The sequence below is a fragment of the Cynara cardunculus genome (assembly GCF_001531365.2).
Source record: "Cynara cardunculus var. scolymus isolate 2C chromosome LG 1, CcrdV1, whole genome shotgun sequence".
Lineage (NCBI taxonomy): Eukaryota > Viridiplantae > Streptophyta > Magnoliopsida > Asterales > Asteraceae > Cynara > Cynara cardunculus.
The window spans coordinates 372,997-389,432 of record NC_037528.1 but is presented as its reverse complement, the minus strand read 5'-3'; the positions used below and the strand labels follow the sequence as shown (position 1 = coordinate 389,432).

Here is a 16,436-nt window from a genome sequence, read left to right as displayed (position 1 = left end):
TAAACCAACAAGTTGAACCATGACTTATCTTAAAACAATCACTTTGAGATTGAAATCACCCTCTTTAATATTAACTTTAATACCAACATAAATCATATATATTCGTAAAAAGTGGTTACGTTAAAGGTACATACAAACGTAAGACTAGGGATGCTTATGAATTGAGTTAATCGGGTTGAAGACATTTTAACAACTCAACTCAATGTTTGCGGTTTGAAAAACCATAACCCAACTCAACGAAAAGCAAAGTGCAACCCAACCCAAACCGTACGGGTTTGTCAGATTGGTACATTAAAATATTCTTTTAACCTTAAATGTGTTATTTATCTACTCATAATTTCTTTTTCAACATCAACCATTTGGTAGAACTTATTCATACGTCTTACGTACATCACATTCAGTTAATTTTATCAATTTATATATATATATATATATATATAGAGAGAGAGAGAGTTTGGTTCAAATACAACTCATCGCATTTGTACAACCAATGCAACCCAATGTATTGAGATATTTAAGAAAATAACGAGAGTTCATTTATTATGATTTGAATATTTATGGAAGATGAATATGGTTCATTAATTATGATCGATACTTTATATTAGGAAACAATAATTTTTTTTATGAAATCACATATTAATCAAATGAAATGGACGGTTGAGATTGAGTTCTATTGGTTGCACAAATGTCAAGGGTTGTATAATAACCAACCTCTCTCTCTCTCTCTCTCTATATATATATATATTTATATATATATATATATATATTCTCTGTTACTAAACATATATACGAATGAGTTATATAGATATGTGAATAAATTGAAAATATGCGTATATGAAAAGCGTACATAATAATGTAATTATCTAATATATATATATATATTAATAGAAATTCAACAATCATATTCAATCCAAGAAATAAAAGGATATCGGGTTGGGTTGAGTTCAAATAATAGAAACCCAATACCTACGGTTCGAAGATTTTACAACTCGATTAGACATCGAGCTGTTTTGGGTTGAGTTATTTCGCATTGGATTGAGTTAGGTTGGTCGGGTTTTTAAGCACCCCAACGTAAGACGGTTGTTCTCGAATTCTCTTCTTTTATTTTATTAAAATAAATAACAAATATAAATATAAATAAAATATTATAATTATATCCATAAGAAACAGATTTGAAAGATACTGATTAAATGAATACCATCACTCGATAGACATTTGAACACCAAAACAAAATGGTTGCCTAACCTTGTGGAATACAATACCCCACTACAAAACATAATTAACTCATGCATACAATTTCTTCATTTATTTTTCATCAAATTATTTTATAGAAAAATCAATATATTCAATATATTTTTAATAAACATTATATTATATTCGATATATTGTTTAATGGGAAAATAAATTATCGTTAAATTTAGAGATGAACAACAATCATGCTCGACCGAAGCTCGAGCTGACCTACAAAGACAGGCTTTTGAGTTAGTATTTTAGTCACGGTGTCGGTTTCGACACCCATAACTAGGAACTATAAAAGCTTTGATTAGTGTTGAAATCAATTCTAACTGAAATGTAATGATATAATATATGTAGTACTTATTTTAAAAAAAATTATAAATATAAAAAAAAAACAATACAAATTGATTTAAAAATAAACCAAGTCAACAAACTTTGAGCCTACATAGTCTTTGGTACTACGATTTCATAGATCTAAAATCGCCAATTTCGCCTAAAGATGGTCATTTTGACTAGATTTGATTTCGGTGATTTTAGCTTATTAATGTTGTTTTTATCACCTTAGATCGTCAAAAACGGGGTCAAAAGGGTCGTGCCCCCTTGCGGGGTCCTAGAGGCAACGACCCTAACAGTGGCGCGACTCCGTTAACCCTCCGCTTTATAGCGATCTAAGGTGATAGAAATAACATTTGTAAATGTGCACTCCACACCTCCTGACTCACGTATGTTTTCCCCATCGCCTCAATCGATCTCAAATAAATCATAATTACACCAAATGATTGATTAAAATCACCAACAGACCTCCCCTCACCCCTGTTTTCCGGCGACCACCCTCCACTCACCACACCACAAATCCAGTGACCACAGAACTACGATCATGTCACAAATCGGCGACCACACCATTAAGGTTCATTAAGGACCTCGAAACGTACATTACGGTTGCTCATATATGACCTCCCACACCCCCGTCATTTAGTTTGCGTTTTGGGTCGGTGGCAACTAGGGGTAATGAGGGCTACATGATGAATGGCGCTACAAGTCCAAGATTTCTTGGAATTGCGTTTGGCCAGAATTCGATTCGACCAAACCTTTTTTAAACCTGAACCGAAATCCACAAATTGTACACTGAAATTAAAGCATTCATACACTCTTTTCCGAGATTGTGAATACTAACCATTAAAGTGAATATCGTTACAGGAACATTTTGAGCACGGTTTAACGACCCCCCCGATCCAAGTTAACCTACAAAAGGATCATGGGTTGTCGAAAGAATTCATACGCGTATATATATATATATATATATGTATATATACATCTCTCTAAGTTTTTATTCGCGTATAATAAGATCATTCTTAATCAAATGGTGGACATCAGTGTCAAATAAAGGCTTCAAGGAGTTCTGCAGATTAAGAATGGGACCAGTATTCCTTCACAAGCTGTCCAAACAACGAATCATCACTTCTCATCAGCTTCATCGGGTCATCATATTCCGCTATTTTTCCTGTCAGAAGTTGTATCTTTTACGGTTAGAAGTTCGAAAACGGGTTTCAAAACTAGTTGTAAATTAAGATGTAAATATCTGACCATCGCTCATGGTTAGGACCATGGTACAATCCATCACGGTTGGTATCCGGTGAGCCACTGTGATGACGGTGCAATCAGCAAACTCAGATCTGATAGTTTCTTGTAACATTGTGTCTGTAGCATTGTCGATGGATGCAGTTGCTTCATCCAGCACCAAAATCTTGCTACGTCTTAACAACGCACGCCCCAAGCAGAACAACTGTCGTTGCCCCATGCTCCAATTTGTTCCATCTTCGACCACTGTACTTGCAAAAGCCATAGTAAAGAATCAAAACTTCCTATATCGCCATAAAGAACAAAAACTCCATACTTCAAAATATCACAAAACTTTAGCGGTAAAGCTAGTTGTTGGCTAATAAGATAGTCATGTTTGGTAAAAGCAACACGATAAGCTAGATGACAATATAAAATGACCTGAAAAGACAATTTGCATAATTAATTGGAAGAACATAAGGGGCACACTTGGATAAAAGTTTAAAAAAAACCATGAAGCCTATTGAAATGCTGCTTTAAGTAGCTTTTCAAAAAACTAACTTATGACTAAACAAACGAGATTTTTTCAATAAGCTCAAAAAATAACGTAGCTTATGGTTTGCAAAACATGCTCTTTATTCATGTTTCTATCTAACCTTGTTTACTGCAATTAACCCTGTCTAAAGACTAAAATGCCCTTTGTTTTACTGTATTTGTCATGAGAAACACGGGTAATGAAGTAATTTGCATACATGTTCCAACTTTTTATCACTTTGTGAATGCATTACCTATCGAATCCAGGCCGCCTGTTTTATCCTGAACCGCCTCTTTAAGCTGACACTTTCCAAGAACCTTAAACAGCATAAATTGGAACATAAATGCAAAAGGGTTAATGCTGATGAATCTTGTATCAATTTTCATAAATATGGGAGTTAATCACTAAAGGAAACTCATATATACCTCCCATATTTCTTGATCTGTATGTTGACATAAGGGATCCAAATTATATCTAACTGTTCCATTGAAAAGTGTAGGATCTTGAGGTATAATCCCGAATCGTGACCTTAAATCATGAAGTCCAACAGTAGAAATATCTATCCCATCGACAACAATTTTCCCCCCAATGGGTTCCACCAGACGAAATAAAGCACTAATGAGAGTAGTTTTGCCGCTACCAGTCCTCCCAACAATACCAATCTTGTGTCCGCCTTGAAATGTACAAGTGACCCCACGAAGAACAAGAGGTGTATCGGGTCGGTACCTAATCTGTTTTTCAAAATTTTCTTTCTTTATTGGTAAAGATGGAACCTCTATGTGTCTAATCGCTGAAACAGCAAAAGGGTATGAAGTTTACCTGCAAATCTTGAATATCAACTTTACCAACATTCGGCCAATTAGTAGGGGGGCGATTCTTTTCGATCACTATTGGAGCTTCACTTGGTAAATGCATGTACTGATTGACCCTTTCGACTGAAATGATATAGTTTACCAACGTGCACTGGTTTTGGATCGACATAACAAGGGACATGTTTAAGGAAAGCCCATAAGACATCGCCATTCCAATGAAACCTGGACGATGTTGTGTTAGAAACCTCATAGAGATGAATTTACTACAAGATTTCGGAATAAAAAGAAAGCCCACCAGAACTAAAAGTTCCAGGAGGAAGCAACACCATGCAGAGTCCTGAAGCTGATAGAACGGTTGCGCTGATTGTTTCTAACCGTTGAATCAACCAATTGTTAGCAGCAAAACTGTGCAAATAAGGACTAGCATTTATGTCAACAACATCAAGATTTTTCAAAAAGAAACGATCTTCTTGTTTAAATGCTCTTATTGTCATGGCTCCTGCCACAGATTCTGCAAGATGGTTTGCCACCAAAGATTTTGTTGTCCCATTGATCCGCATAAGCATTTTCGCAGAGGAGAAGTAGTATCTCTGTTTATGGTACATTTCAGATTCATCAAATTCTAAATTTATAAACAGAAACAAGTATGAAAAGATTTATCAGAACCACAAGGGTTGTGGCATAGTGGTTGAGGTCCTGGGGGATATGTTGGAATATCCCATCTGCCCAAGGTTCGATTCCAGGGGTACACAACAATTGTGGCCATTTAGTTTATCAGGGCCAATTTATTGCAGCCACAATTATCGGGGCTGATTTATTGCAGGCACAATTTGCCGTGATTAGTCTAGGCATAGCCTAGGACACCCTTCCAAAAAAAAGATCTATCAGAAGGGAGGGAATATAAATTACCTGCAAACGAAGTGCCACATAAACTAGAGGTATCGAGACAAACAAGATTTGCCAGGTAACAAAGACTAGCACCCCCATATTAGAATAGAAATTTGTGGTGGCAGCAAGAGCAAATATAAGATTGAACGGAATATCAAGATCAATAATACTCAAATCAACCGAGACCTATAAACACAAGAGCAAAACAAAGGTTAGCTAGCTCAAGAATCGTTGCTAAAAAGGACATTAGATATGATTTCAGCAACATTTACCCTGCTCAGTACCCTACCCAAAGGGGTAGAATCATAAAACGACATTGGTGCCCGAAAAAGAGAGATAAGTAGCTGGGAAAAAATGGATTTTGAAGACTGCAAGCCCAATGCAACTGTGAAGAGTGATCTACTGAGCAGAAACACCATTGCCGTAACCCCAATAGCTAAGTAAACGACTATCAATTTCAGAGTGGTGATTTCAGGGTTGTCGACATTTGCAGCCATCCATGAGTTCTGACATACATTACATGCCACGAAGATAACGTGCGAGAGTGCAGCTATGGAGAAGAAAAGGTAGCCTTTATTTTGACTTAGATATTGTATGTAAGGTCTCAAACCAGTGTCCCCTTCTTCCATCTCTTCTTTCTTGATCAATTGATCGTCCCCGGATGCTCCAGATGTTTTGTTTGTACGAGCATTCGTAACGTCTTTGATTGATGTTATCCACTTTGTGGAAGAGCTAACCTCTGCAAGCCTTTCAGAACCTGCAGTTTCTTTGTGTGCATTCACCAAATCCTGGAATTCTCGGCTCGATCCCATCAGTTGATGATAAGGAGCCGCAGCTAGGATTTCCCCATCTGACATCAACTGTGGAAACACATCTAACTGGTTAAATCTACGTGAAAATGTTACTGGAGCAAATCTTTATTACCACATAGAAAAAAAGCAAAGGAAGTGAAAAGTAACTCACTAGAACAGAGTCAAATGCAGGAAGGAAATCGACTTGGTGAGTTACAAGCAAAACGGTCTTCCTGGAAAGAGCTTCCATAACAAATTCCTGCAAAATTTCAAGCATGTTTACCATTTAGACATCACAAACTAGAAACTATGAACTAAATTTAGGCGAGTTCAATTAGTTTACATTAAATAAGCTCGAAGCAGTGTGTGCATCCACGGCACTGAAAGGATCATCCAAGAGATAGATATCAGCATCCTGATATAAAGCACGAGCGAGTTGAATCCTTTGCTTCTGTCCACCGCTGAGATTAACTCCTCTCTCTCCTATCTCGGTGAGATCACCATACATTAGCAGCTCAAGATCCTTCACCAAAGAACACTTCTCTATTGTTTCTTGGTATCTCTGTTCATCCATAGCAGATCCAAACAAAATATTATCCCGAATACTACCCGTTTGAATCCAAGCTGACTGAGAAACATACGCAATGCTCCCATATACTTGAAGCTGACAAATGCAGGCAAATTAAAACAAGATTAATGATTAAAAATAAGAACTTGAAATTCTTGAAAGGTCTAGTATGCGAAAAGGGTACTCAGGAACTACTTACAGTTCCCTCGATTATTGGAACCTCTCCAAGAATTCCTGCTAAAAGGGTTGACTTGCCTGAGCCAACCTCTCCACAAATAGCAATCTTTTCGCCCAATCTGGCCCGTAAGTTTATCTTTCGTAGAGTAGGCTTCACTAGGTTCTCTTCCCATGAAAGACTCGCAGACTCAATCAAGATGTTATAATCCAGACCGGCCTTGTTCACCTTCTGCCTCACATGAGCACTCTCCAGCTCAGGTGCCTCAAGAAAATTCAAGATTCTGGAAAAAGCCACTTTTGCTTGAATGATAAACCCGATAACATCAGGGATAGTTCTAATAGGGTCTTGAACCAGACGTAAAGTTGCTACAAATGTGAAAACGTTGCTAGCATTCAAAGGAATCCCAATAAAGTAGCAGGCCCCAAAAGTAGCAGTTGAGACCAAAAGAGGAGACGACCAGAAAAGAAAGCTATTATAAGCTCTACGAAGCTGAACAGCTGACAACCACTTATCTTCCACTGTCCTCAACTTTTCAATCACACCCTTAAAATGAATTTCCCATGCATAAAGTTTTAACACCTTCATATTCACAAGAGCCTCTGAGATTGCTTTAAGCCTCTCATCTTGTGCAATCATTAGCTTAGATTGGAACTGATGCTGTAATTTAGCAAGTGGGGCGTTGCAAATGACCGTAAATATTATGACCCCCAAAGATGCAAATGTAGCCAAACCTACAGCTTGGAAAAGAATAGCTAGAGCGAAGATAAGCTGGAGAATGGTTGTCCAACTCTGATGGATCCAATTAGGAAGCTCCCCTATTCTATAAGCATCCACAGTGGCATAGTTCATAATCTCACCAGCCGAATGTGTAATCTTGGCAGCATTAGATAAGTTCAATTGTTTCTTATATATGGCTGCTGTAAGCAAGGATCTAACTCTTATGCCAATAAGTCTACACCTAAAGTCCCATTGCCTTTGTGATAAGGACTCCAAGATCTTAGAAAAGAAAAGTCCTAAAGCTAACACATAACCTTCGCCGCTAAAACTATCATTACCTTCGGCAACCCTGATGAAAGACTTAAGAAAAAGAGGGCCGGCAGAAACTGTAATTATTTTCATCAATGCAAAGAATCCAGATATTAGAAGCTCTTTCAAATTGCACATCACTATTGTCCTTAGAGTCGATGGCTGAGACGACGAATGCAAATGTTTTTGCTTATTTAATTGGTCCAAAAAAGTCAAATAACACGATTCCGCTCTATCTTCAATGCACAACTTGGGCATATCTTTTTCTTGGAGGGTTTTCTCACTACCCAGTTTCATCAATGGATTCAACCACCAAAACGACATTACATTGAGAAACCCAGCTTTGGCAAGTGGGGTAAGATTGTCATCATAACCTTCTTTGATGCCTTTAGTCTCGCCATTCAAGGGGGTATAAAGACCTTTTTCATCCGTTTCTTCATATTTGTAGCCCTTATAAGTGCATGATAATAGCAATGTTGCTCCTAGGAAAGACAATGCATCCAAAGCTATCTTGATTGACACCCTTTTGTTGAGAATGGAATATATAAAAGATAAGATGCCAAAGATCCCAGCAAATAGAAAAGCAACTATTGACATAAGCTGAACCGGGGTTTTTGCGAAATTCTTTCCCCAGAGACTCACAGTTAGTGAGACTGCTAACCATGTTAGTCCATGAAACAAGAATAGTAGCCATTCATGCAAAGGAAGAACAGTGTGGGTTGTGCTTATTGTGGTCTTCAATGTCCAAAAGCCCACACATGAGTACAAAGTACCCAGTAAACCATTAAAGACTGCAGAAACTAACTGCAAACGTGATTTCCTATTACCGGGTTTCAATGGTGACTTGTAAAACAGGTTGAGAAGTAACATTCCGAGGAGCAATAAATCGAAACAAATGATCAAAATATGATTCATGCACGAAGAAGGATTTGTGATAAAAACCAAATCTGAATCACAATTCTTGTCACTGCCATCTGAACACCCACAAAACGAACTCCATAGATCAGCCATCTCTGCTTTTCACTACCCTCTTTGCCCTCCCAAAACTGGAAAAATGCGAAATAAACGGTAGATTATAAAGAGCTCATAAGACCTTACTGTTGCATAATTATGATAATTTTACCATTAGATAATAAAGAAGAAAACAATATCATAATAATAAACAATGGTAGATTGAAAGATACAAATAGTTACTGTATTTGTCATTAAATGGAGGTTCTTCTTTGAAATCATCCCCCTTTTATCTTATTTGAAAACTCAAGTTTCAGAAAGCTGGTTTTGGAAGACAATGAGAATGACAGCAAAAACAAACATACCTCGATATTGGCAAAGGGGTAGCAACAACAACCCCAAGTTTCTTTCTGTTTCCTTTTCCTTCTTTGTTTTTTTCCCTTTTTTTTCTCACAAAGCTACACTTATCTCCCCTGAAAACAATACCCAGTAAACAAAAACACAAATCAAACTTCAACTTTCCCTAAAATATATTGATAAAAAGGAATTGTGTTTCTATTGGTACAAACATGCAAAGAAAAAGGCATAATCAGAAACCACATGATCAGCTGAATAGATAATACAAAAATGTATAACAGAAAAGAAGATAAACGATATCATTTTACGGAAGACGTTAATCTGTGGGCGATGCAACGATTCTAATCATAAAATTAAAAGCCACCCAGAAAACAAAAACACTGGCGACATTAAAACAAGTTCGAGTAATTTAACGAAATGAAATAACGAGTATTTTCTATTGATTTTAGGGGGGGAAAACAGCCATTGAATTTAGAAGAGAAGTAGTGATGAAGAAGAGCTCCATGCTTACAAATTAAATGTTCGGAAGCAGATACTGGTCAAGAAAAACTGATGCTAAATGTCGTATCGCGTATGATCTAGGGTTTTAAAAGGATCAGTAATTAAATATATTATAAAAGAAATGGTTCAATTTTCCTCCATGAAAATTGCTTCCGTCACTTTTGCAGATAGAAGATTACGAATATGCAGATGCTATGCATATATAAGAGATTAAGAATTGTGTGTTCGTGTTGTTGCACAAAATACCCCTACACTATATACACTTTTACAAAGGACCCCATATAGAATGAAAAATGACACATGGACCTCTGTACTTGCCATTCAATTGTATTTCAAAAAACAAAAGATTACCGAGTCAAAGAAACCAGGTTTTGGGTCATCAACCCCTTGCACACACATGACATGTGAAAAAGGCATGGAAAAGCATTCTCAAATAACAATTTAGAGCTTTAATATTTTTAACAGATTCTTTAAAAAAAAATTAAAATAGAAAATTAAAACTTACAACTTTATAGAAAATTATATCCAACTTTAACAAATTTTTTATTTTGAATATTACAACATTGATTCTATTATTAAAACATGTAATAAATATATTAGAATGGTACTCGTGCAATACAACAAGATAATATGGATTTTAATGTTTTGTTTTATTCTGTCTCATATAATACGGTTTTATGTTGTTTTAAGAAAAAGATAATGTTTTTATTTTTGAATAAAATATAATTTTGAAGATATCATAAAATTTTGAAAATATATATATCGATATTGATATCAAATTAACTATTTAAAAGTTCTTGTTTTTTGTGTAATTTTTTTAATTCAATTTTTTATAATATAATTTAGGTTTAATAACGAATTAATTAATTTTTGATTTAATAATATATTTTTTTATAAATATAATAATTAAGTATTATGTTATAACACATTAATTATCTTAATTATATTTTACATTTTTTATATTTAAAATGAAATTTTATCATTTATTTGATTATGTTTATCTACAGTTAGTTACACGAATTCAAGTATTGAACTTTAATAAGTTGTACTTATGCACAATTTACTTATAATCTTGAATTTTAAGTAATACGAAACAATAAACAATACTTCATGTATAAAAAATGATTTTAAGAGTTTTTATCAAATTTTTATAATATAGTATAGATTGTTTCTCTCTCATAAACATTTAACCCCCATGTTGCTTATTGGTGGAAATATAATTAAAAATAGTTTCTTGCATGATAATCGTATTTGGAGAATTTTTTACACTCTCTCTCCTGCTTTATCTATTTTGTAGAAAATTTTAGGAATCTGTTGAAACAAAAAATTACCCAAAATTTTTATTTTTTTTATTTTAAAAAAATCTATTGAAGATGTTCGTAATGTAGTTAGCAATGAAAGCAAGGATCTCTTGCTGCACAATTCATAGAGAAAGCACTCCTCTATAAGGATAGTAAAGGGGGTAAAGCGGTGGTGGAGGGATAGTAAAGGGGGTAAAGTGATTATATTAAATTGTAGAAGGGGTTATGTGCAAAAAAGCTGGATTGCAACTGAAAAAAAAATGGGTGGCGGAGGAGGTGGAGTTTGTTTCGTTTTGGAGGCGGATGTCGTCATCGCACACGTCAGCTGAGTGCCTGATAGTATCGACAAGCGGTTGGCTTTTTATGGTTAAACTTTGGTAACTTGATATTTTTACCCCCTCTACTTTTAACGTTTTCTCGTTTTAGGCACGTTCTTTTAATTTTTCATTAAAAAGGTCATTTTCAGGTTGTTTCTCCATTTGGCCAAAGCTTCTAAAAACAAAGTGGACCAATATCTATAATTCTATATTATATATTATAAAACATTAGGTAAAGGTTTGAAAAATAACTCACTAAATATTTATGTATTGTTTATTTAAACTTTTGTATTTGATAGATACGTATATTGATTAATTCTTAGGTAATCAGGAATTGTCTGAATTCATTGAAAATTAATGTATTTACTGATAAACATGTTTACTGCATCTTTAAATTATCAACATTTATTTGATCATTACTTATAATTTTTATTTACATTTTTAACATAAATTTTTATTTTTATTTTTTAATATTCGTATTAAAATCTTATTATCGATTTACAATAAAATCTTTCATTTTACTTGCATCGCACAAATATATTTGTTAAGACAACATGATAGTTTAAAAAACCAATCATAGTATGATTCGAATTCTCTTCTTTTTTTGTCGTTTTCAATTGATCCTGACGCCGACATCATATAAAACCAAACAAGATTGGCCCCCACACTCTATTTCTACTGATAATTCTACGCCACAAGTCGGATCAGTCTTTTTTATCTTGGGTAAATTATTTTGTCCACATAGTTTGCTGAAATTTGGTGTTTTTGTCTTTATACTTTTAAAGTTATGGCTCTGATTTACAATTTATTACCTTTTGTCCTTGTGGTTTACATTTCTTCGGTTTTTTCGTCTCTATAATTTATATTTCATTTTTTTCTACATACTTTACGGTAAACTATTAACAACTTGAGGGATAAAAATAACAATCAATTACAAACTACCAAAAAATCATAATTTCAAGATACAAAGATAAAAATCTAAGGGGGTGTTTGGGATTGCTTATTTTAGGTGTTTTTTTTTTACTTATTTCAGTCTGACACCGGTGATAAGCTAAGTGTTAGTGTTTGGATGAAGAAAAAAAAAATTGTTTATACCGGTGTCAAACCGGTAATAAGCAGTTTTTGATAAGTTAATCTTTCATGACTTATGAAAAACTGTTTATTACCAGTTTACCATTTTAACCATGTTTTATTAATGTTTGTTAATTATTAATCTTATTGATATAAATTTTTGTCAAAAATATTATTATAAATGATGAAAAATAAATTTTTACATGTTAAAAATTCAAATAAGTTAATAAGCAATCATAAACACTCTCATAAGTCAATAATATGGAAGACTGTCTTTTTTGGTCATTTTTACATATATAAACAAAATTTGTCAAACACTAAAAAATAAATTATCAGTTTATTGCTTTTTGGTACCGCTATAAGCTAATTCAAACACTTTTTACAAAACTCTGATTTGATACCACATAAGTTAATAAGCATTTTTATAAAAAAAAAACATAAGTTGTTTTAAATGAGCAATCCCAAACACCCATAAATTTTTAACAAACCAAAAAGTGAAAATATAATTAAATTATGGAATAAAAACTTGAGATTAAAAAACATTAATAAAAAATGATACACAAAAGATTCCAAAATCCAAATATATGATGGGAAAAATACTATAAAAATGGAGGGTTTTTGTTTTTAAATATATTTAATAATAAGTATATTTAATAAGTGGATTACAAGTGGATTACCTTCTCCTTCAAAATAAGTGGATCAATTTCCAAATGGAAGTCACGTTTCACGTCTCTTTTTCACATGTGAATATATGTATGTTGTTATTGTCCACCATATTTCATTATTAATTTAGGGGTGTTTGGGATTGCTTATCTGAAACAACTTATGTTTTTTTATAAAAGTCTTTATCAACTTATTATAAGTTACAATAATTTAACTTTTTTAAAAACTCTTTATTACCGGTTTGACACCGGTATAAGTTGTTTATCCAAACACTGAAAAGTGTTTATTACCGGTGTCACACCAGAATAAGTTAATAAGTTGTTTTTATAAGCAATCACAAACACCCCCTTAAAACCTAACATATATCAAACTTTAATAATTACATTTAACCGTTCAGTAAATATTTATTGATTGTTTTATAAAAATTACTGATTGTTAATAATTTATAATTCAAGATTACTATCACGTTTTTGCACACAAAAAATACAGTTATGGTAGTGACAGATCTATATTTTTTATGAATAGGGACATCTTTAAGGTAGATTAACGACCCGTAAAGTCGTACGATACGTTTTAGTTGGATTTTACTGTTTCGAAAGATTTTCAAAGTTTTTATTTTTGTTGATTTCGATAGACTTTTCGGGTTTTTGGTTGATTTTGAGGTACTTTTTCGATTTTTGTTGATGTTCGTTGTAATTTTCGATATCCCATAACGCCCCTAAAAATTTAGCAGTTGCACATTTTATACCTCAAAAAAATCCTTCTTGCCAAAATAAGTTGAGCAGATGTACAGAAGCCCACTCGGACATACATAGATCCAACCCTAAGGTATGGTAAAAAGAATCAACAAAAGTTGTATGAAGTACAAGGCACATCTGACATGTAGCTATAAAGATCCGATATCGATTGAATAAATTCCATTTGATAATGAATCTTAACCAACAATAATTGAAGACTCATAGATATCATTAACATCATGAAGAAAAAGCTACGTCCATTAAAATAGACTTGAGATTATGTGAGATCATGCAGTTTTAATAGCCCTTAAACGAGTTGATCTTGTTGAACCTACACAATAAAATACCGAATCTTTATAAGACCGAACTTTCACATGAAAACACAGTAAACCTTCACACGAAGTACACACCGAACATTCACAGCGATTACATGATCTTTTGAAAACCGGTGGTCTCACAATAACTGAAAACCCAACCCCTTTAAAGCATGCATAACGTTTTTTCAGTATTAAAGCTAAAGTGGACTACACCATATAAAAGGTACAATTCGATAATCAGATTGAAACATTTTAATTTTAACGTGTCAGATTGTCATAAAAGATAGTGATATATGATATGAATTTCCAATTTGGACACCTTTTTTATATTTGTTTATTAGGGTTTCTTTTTTCTTAAAAGGGAGTTTTTTTTTAAGTGATTATAATTGAATATTTAAGTAGCAAGCCTCGTCTACTCCATATGAAAAGAATATATGACTTAGGGATCGTTTACTGATTGCTTATTGAGTAAGTGCTTATCAGTTATCGGTCTTATTAGTAAATAAGAGTTTTATCTCTTACTTACCGGATAAGATTATCGATCATTGCTATGTTTTTTATCGGGTAAGATTATTGGTATTTGTCAGGCCACCAACTAAGACAACCAACACCTAATAAGCGGTTATCTAATAAGTGTTTGGTAAATGGCCTCTTACACATCAATATATCATACCACTAAACTTTTTCCACGTGTAAAAACGTTGATTTGGACCTTGTTCACAAAATATTTTACTTTTTAAAGATGTAAGCAAAAAATTGAGAAGTGGAGGGGTGCTTTATGAAAAACCATTTCTTTGGGAAATTCTACTTGACGTGACAACAATGTTGTACACGTTGTCATCGTTTTATATGTTCGCCACGGTGAAACGGTGATTGATAAGAAAATTATAACTTAAAAATTAACTGATATATTAATTATTTTAGAATGGTACTTGCACAATTTAGCAAGATATATTTTTATTTTAATGTTTCATTTTATTTTTTGTATTTATTGGTATAATATGGTTCATATGGTTTTAGGAAATATAATATTTTTATTTTTGAATAAAAATAAATTTGAAGACATCATAAATTTTTTAAAAAGTATATCGATATTAATATTAAACTAGAAGAGTACTCGCACAATGTAGCGAGACACGTCTCGATTTTAATGTTATATTTTATTATTTGTTTTTGTCGATGTTATAATACGATTTTATGTGTTTTTAAGAAAACAATAATGATTTTATTTTTGAATAAAATATAAATTTGAAGATATTATATTTTAGATTTTTTATATTTAAAATGAGATGTTTATCCTGTATTTGATTATATTTATCCACAGTTAGTTACACGAATTCAGATATAGAGTTTTAATAAGTTATACTTATACACAATCTACTTGTAATATTTAGTTTTTAAGTAATATACATTAATAAACAATATTTTACACATAAAAAGTGGTTTTTAAGAGTTTTTGTCAAATATTTTATAATATAGTATAGATTATGTGTTTTTAATAAAGCAATAATGATTTTATTTTTGAATAAAATATAAATCTGAAAATATCATAAAATTTTGAAAAAAAAAATACAATAATATTATATCAAATCAACTATTTGAAAGTTCTTATTTTTATGTCGCAAGGCTTTTTTTAATTTATTTTTTTATTATAATTTAATTTAAGTTTAATAATGAAATAATTTATTTTTGGTTTAATATTATAAATTTTATAAAGATAATAATTAAGTCTTCTGTTAAAATTCAATGATTATCCTAATTATATTTTATATTTAAAATGAGATATTTTTCTTGTATTTGATTATGTTTATCTGCAGTTAGTTACACAAATTCAGATATAAAGCTTTAATAAGTTGTACTTACTTGCAATCTACTTGCAATCTTGAGTTTTAAGTAATATGCATTAATAAACAATACTTTATGTAAAGTTGTTTTTAATAGTTTTTTGTCAAATGTTTTGTAATATAGTATAGATAATAATGAAATAATTTATTTTTAGTTTAATATTATAAATTTTATAAAGATATTAATTAAGTATTCTGTTAAAATTCAATGATTATTCTAATTATATTTTAGATATTTTATATTTAAAATGAGATATTTATCATGTATTTGATTATGTTTATCTGTAGTTAGTTACACGAATTCAGATATGGAGCTTTAATAAGTTGTACTTACGCACAATCTACTTGTAATCTTGAGTTTTAAGTAATATGTATTAATAAACAGTACTTTATGCATAAAAAATAGTTTTTAAGAGTTTTTGTCAAATGCTTTATAATATAGTATAGATTAACCATATAAAAGTTTTTGTTTTTTACAATTTATTTAATTCGATTTTTTATAATTTAATTTAAGTCAAATGGTGAAATAATTTATTTTTGGTTTAACAATAATTTTTTTATAAAGATAATGATTCTGTTAGAACTCAATGAATTATCCTAATTATATTTTACATTTTGTATATTTAAAATGAGATGTTTATCTTGTATTTGATTATGTTTATCTACAATTAGTTACACGAATTTAAAATGGAACTTTAATAAGTTTACTTACGCATAATTTATTTGTAATCTTAAATTTTAAGTAATATGTATTAATACGCAATACTTCATGCATAAAGAATGGTT

The 16,436-nt window shown here is 32.0% G+C and overlaps 1 protein-coding gene across 1 annotated transcript; it reads right to left on the bottom strand.

The window, feature by feature from the left end:
* Window positions 1–2,396: 2,396 nt before the first annotated feature.
* On the bottom strand, window positions 2,397–9,537 carry LOC112505746 (ABC transporter C family member 10). The gene is made up of 13 exons (XM_025109741.1): window positions 9,411–9,537; window positions 8,908–9,015; window positions 6,587–8,637; window positions 6,163–6,483; window positions 5,992–6,078; window positions 5,301–5,888; window positions 5,050–5,214; window positions 4,436–4,730; window positions 4,148–4,362; window positions 3,754–4,059; window positions 3,582–3,645; window positions 2,821–3,060; window positions 2,397–2,737 (listed from the first exon to the last, which is right to left on the bottom strand). Exons 3-13 carry the CDS (start codon window positions 8,600–8,602, stop codon window positions 2,643–2,645), a joined length of 4,392 nt encoding a protein of 1,463 aa, XP_024965509.1. The 5' UTR covers window positions 8,603–8,637; window positions 8,908–9,015; window positions 9,411–9,537; the 3' UTR covers window positions 2,397–2,642.
* Between the last annotated feature and the right edge of the window lie 6,899 nt (window positions 9,538–16,436).

What these genes read in the sequence shown, in the direction of transcription:
- LOC112505746 (XM_025109741.1), bottom strand. Translation starts at nt 8,602, where the DNA reads ATGGCTGATCTATGGAGTTCGTTTTGTGGGTGTTCAGATGGCAGTGAC. An exon ending in TGGGTAGGGTACTGAGCAGG is followed by an intron (nt 5,215 to 5,300) that starts GTAAATGTTGCT and finishes TTGTGTTTATAG; the next exon opens with GTCTCGGTTGATTTGAGTAT. An exon ending in CAGATCAAGAAATATGGGAG is followed by an intron (nt 3,646 to 3,753) that starts GTATATATGAGT and finishes ATGCTGTTTAAG; the next exon opens with GTTCTTGGAAAGTGTCAGCT.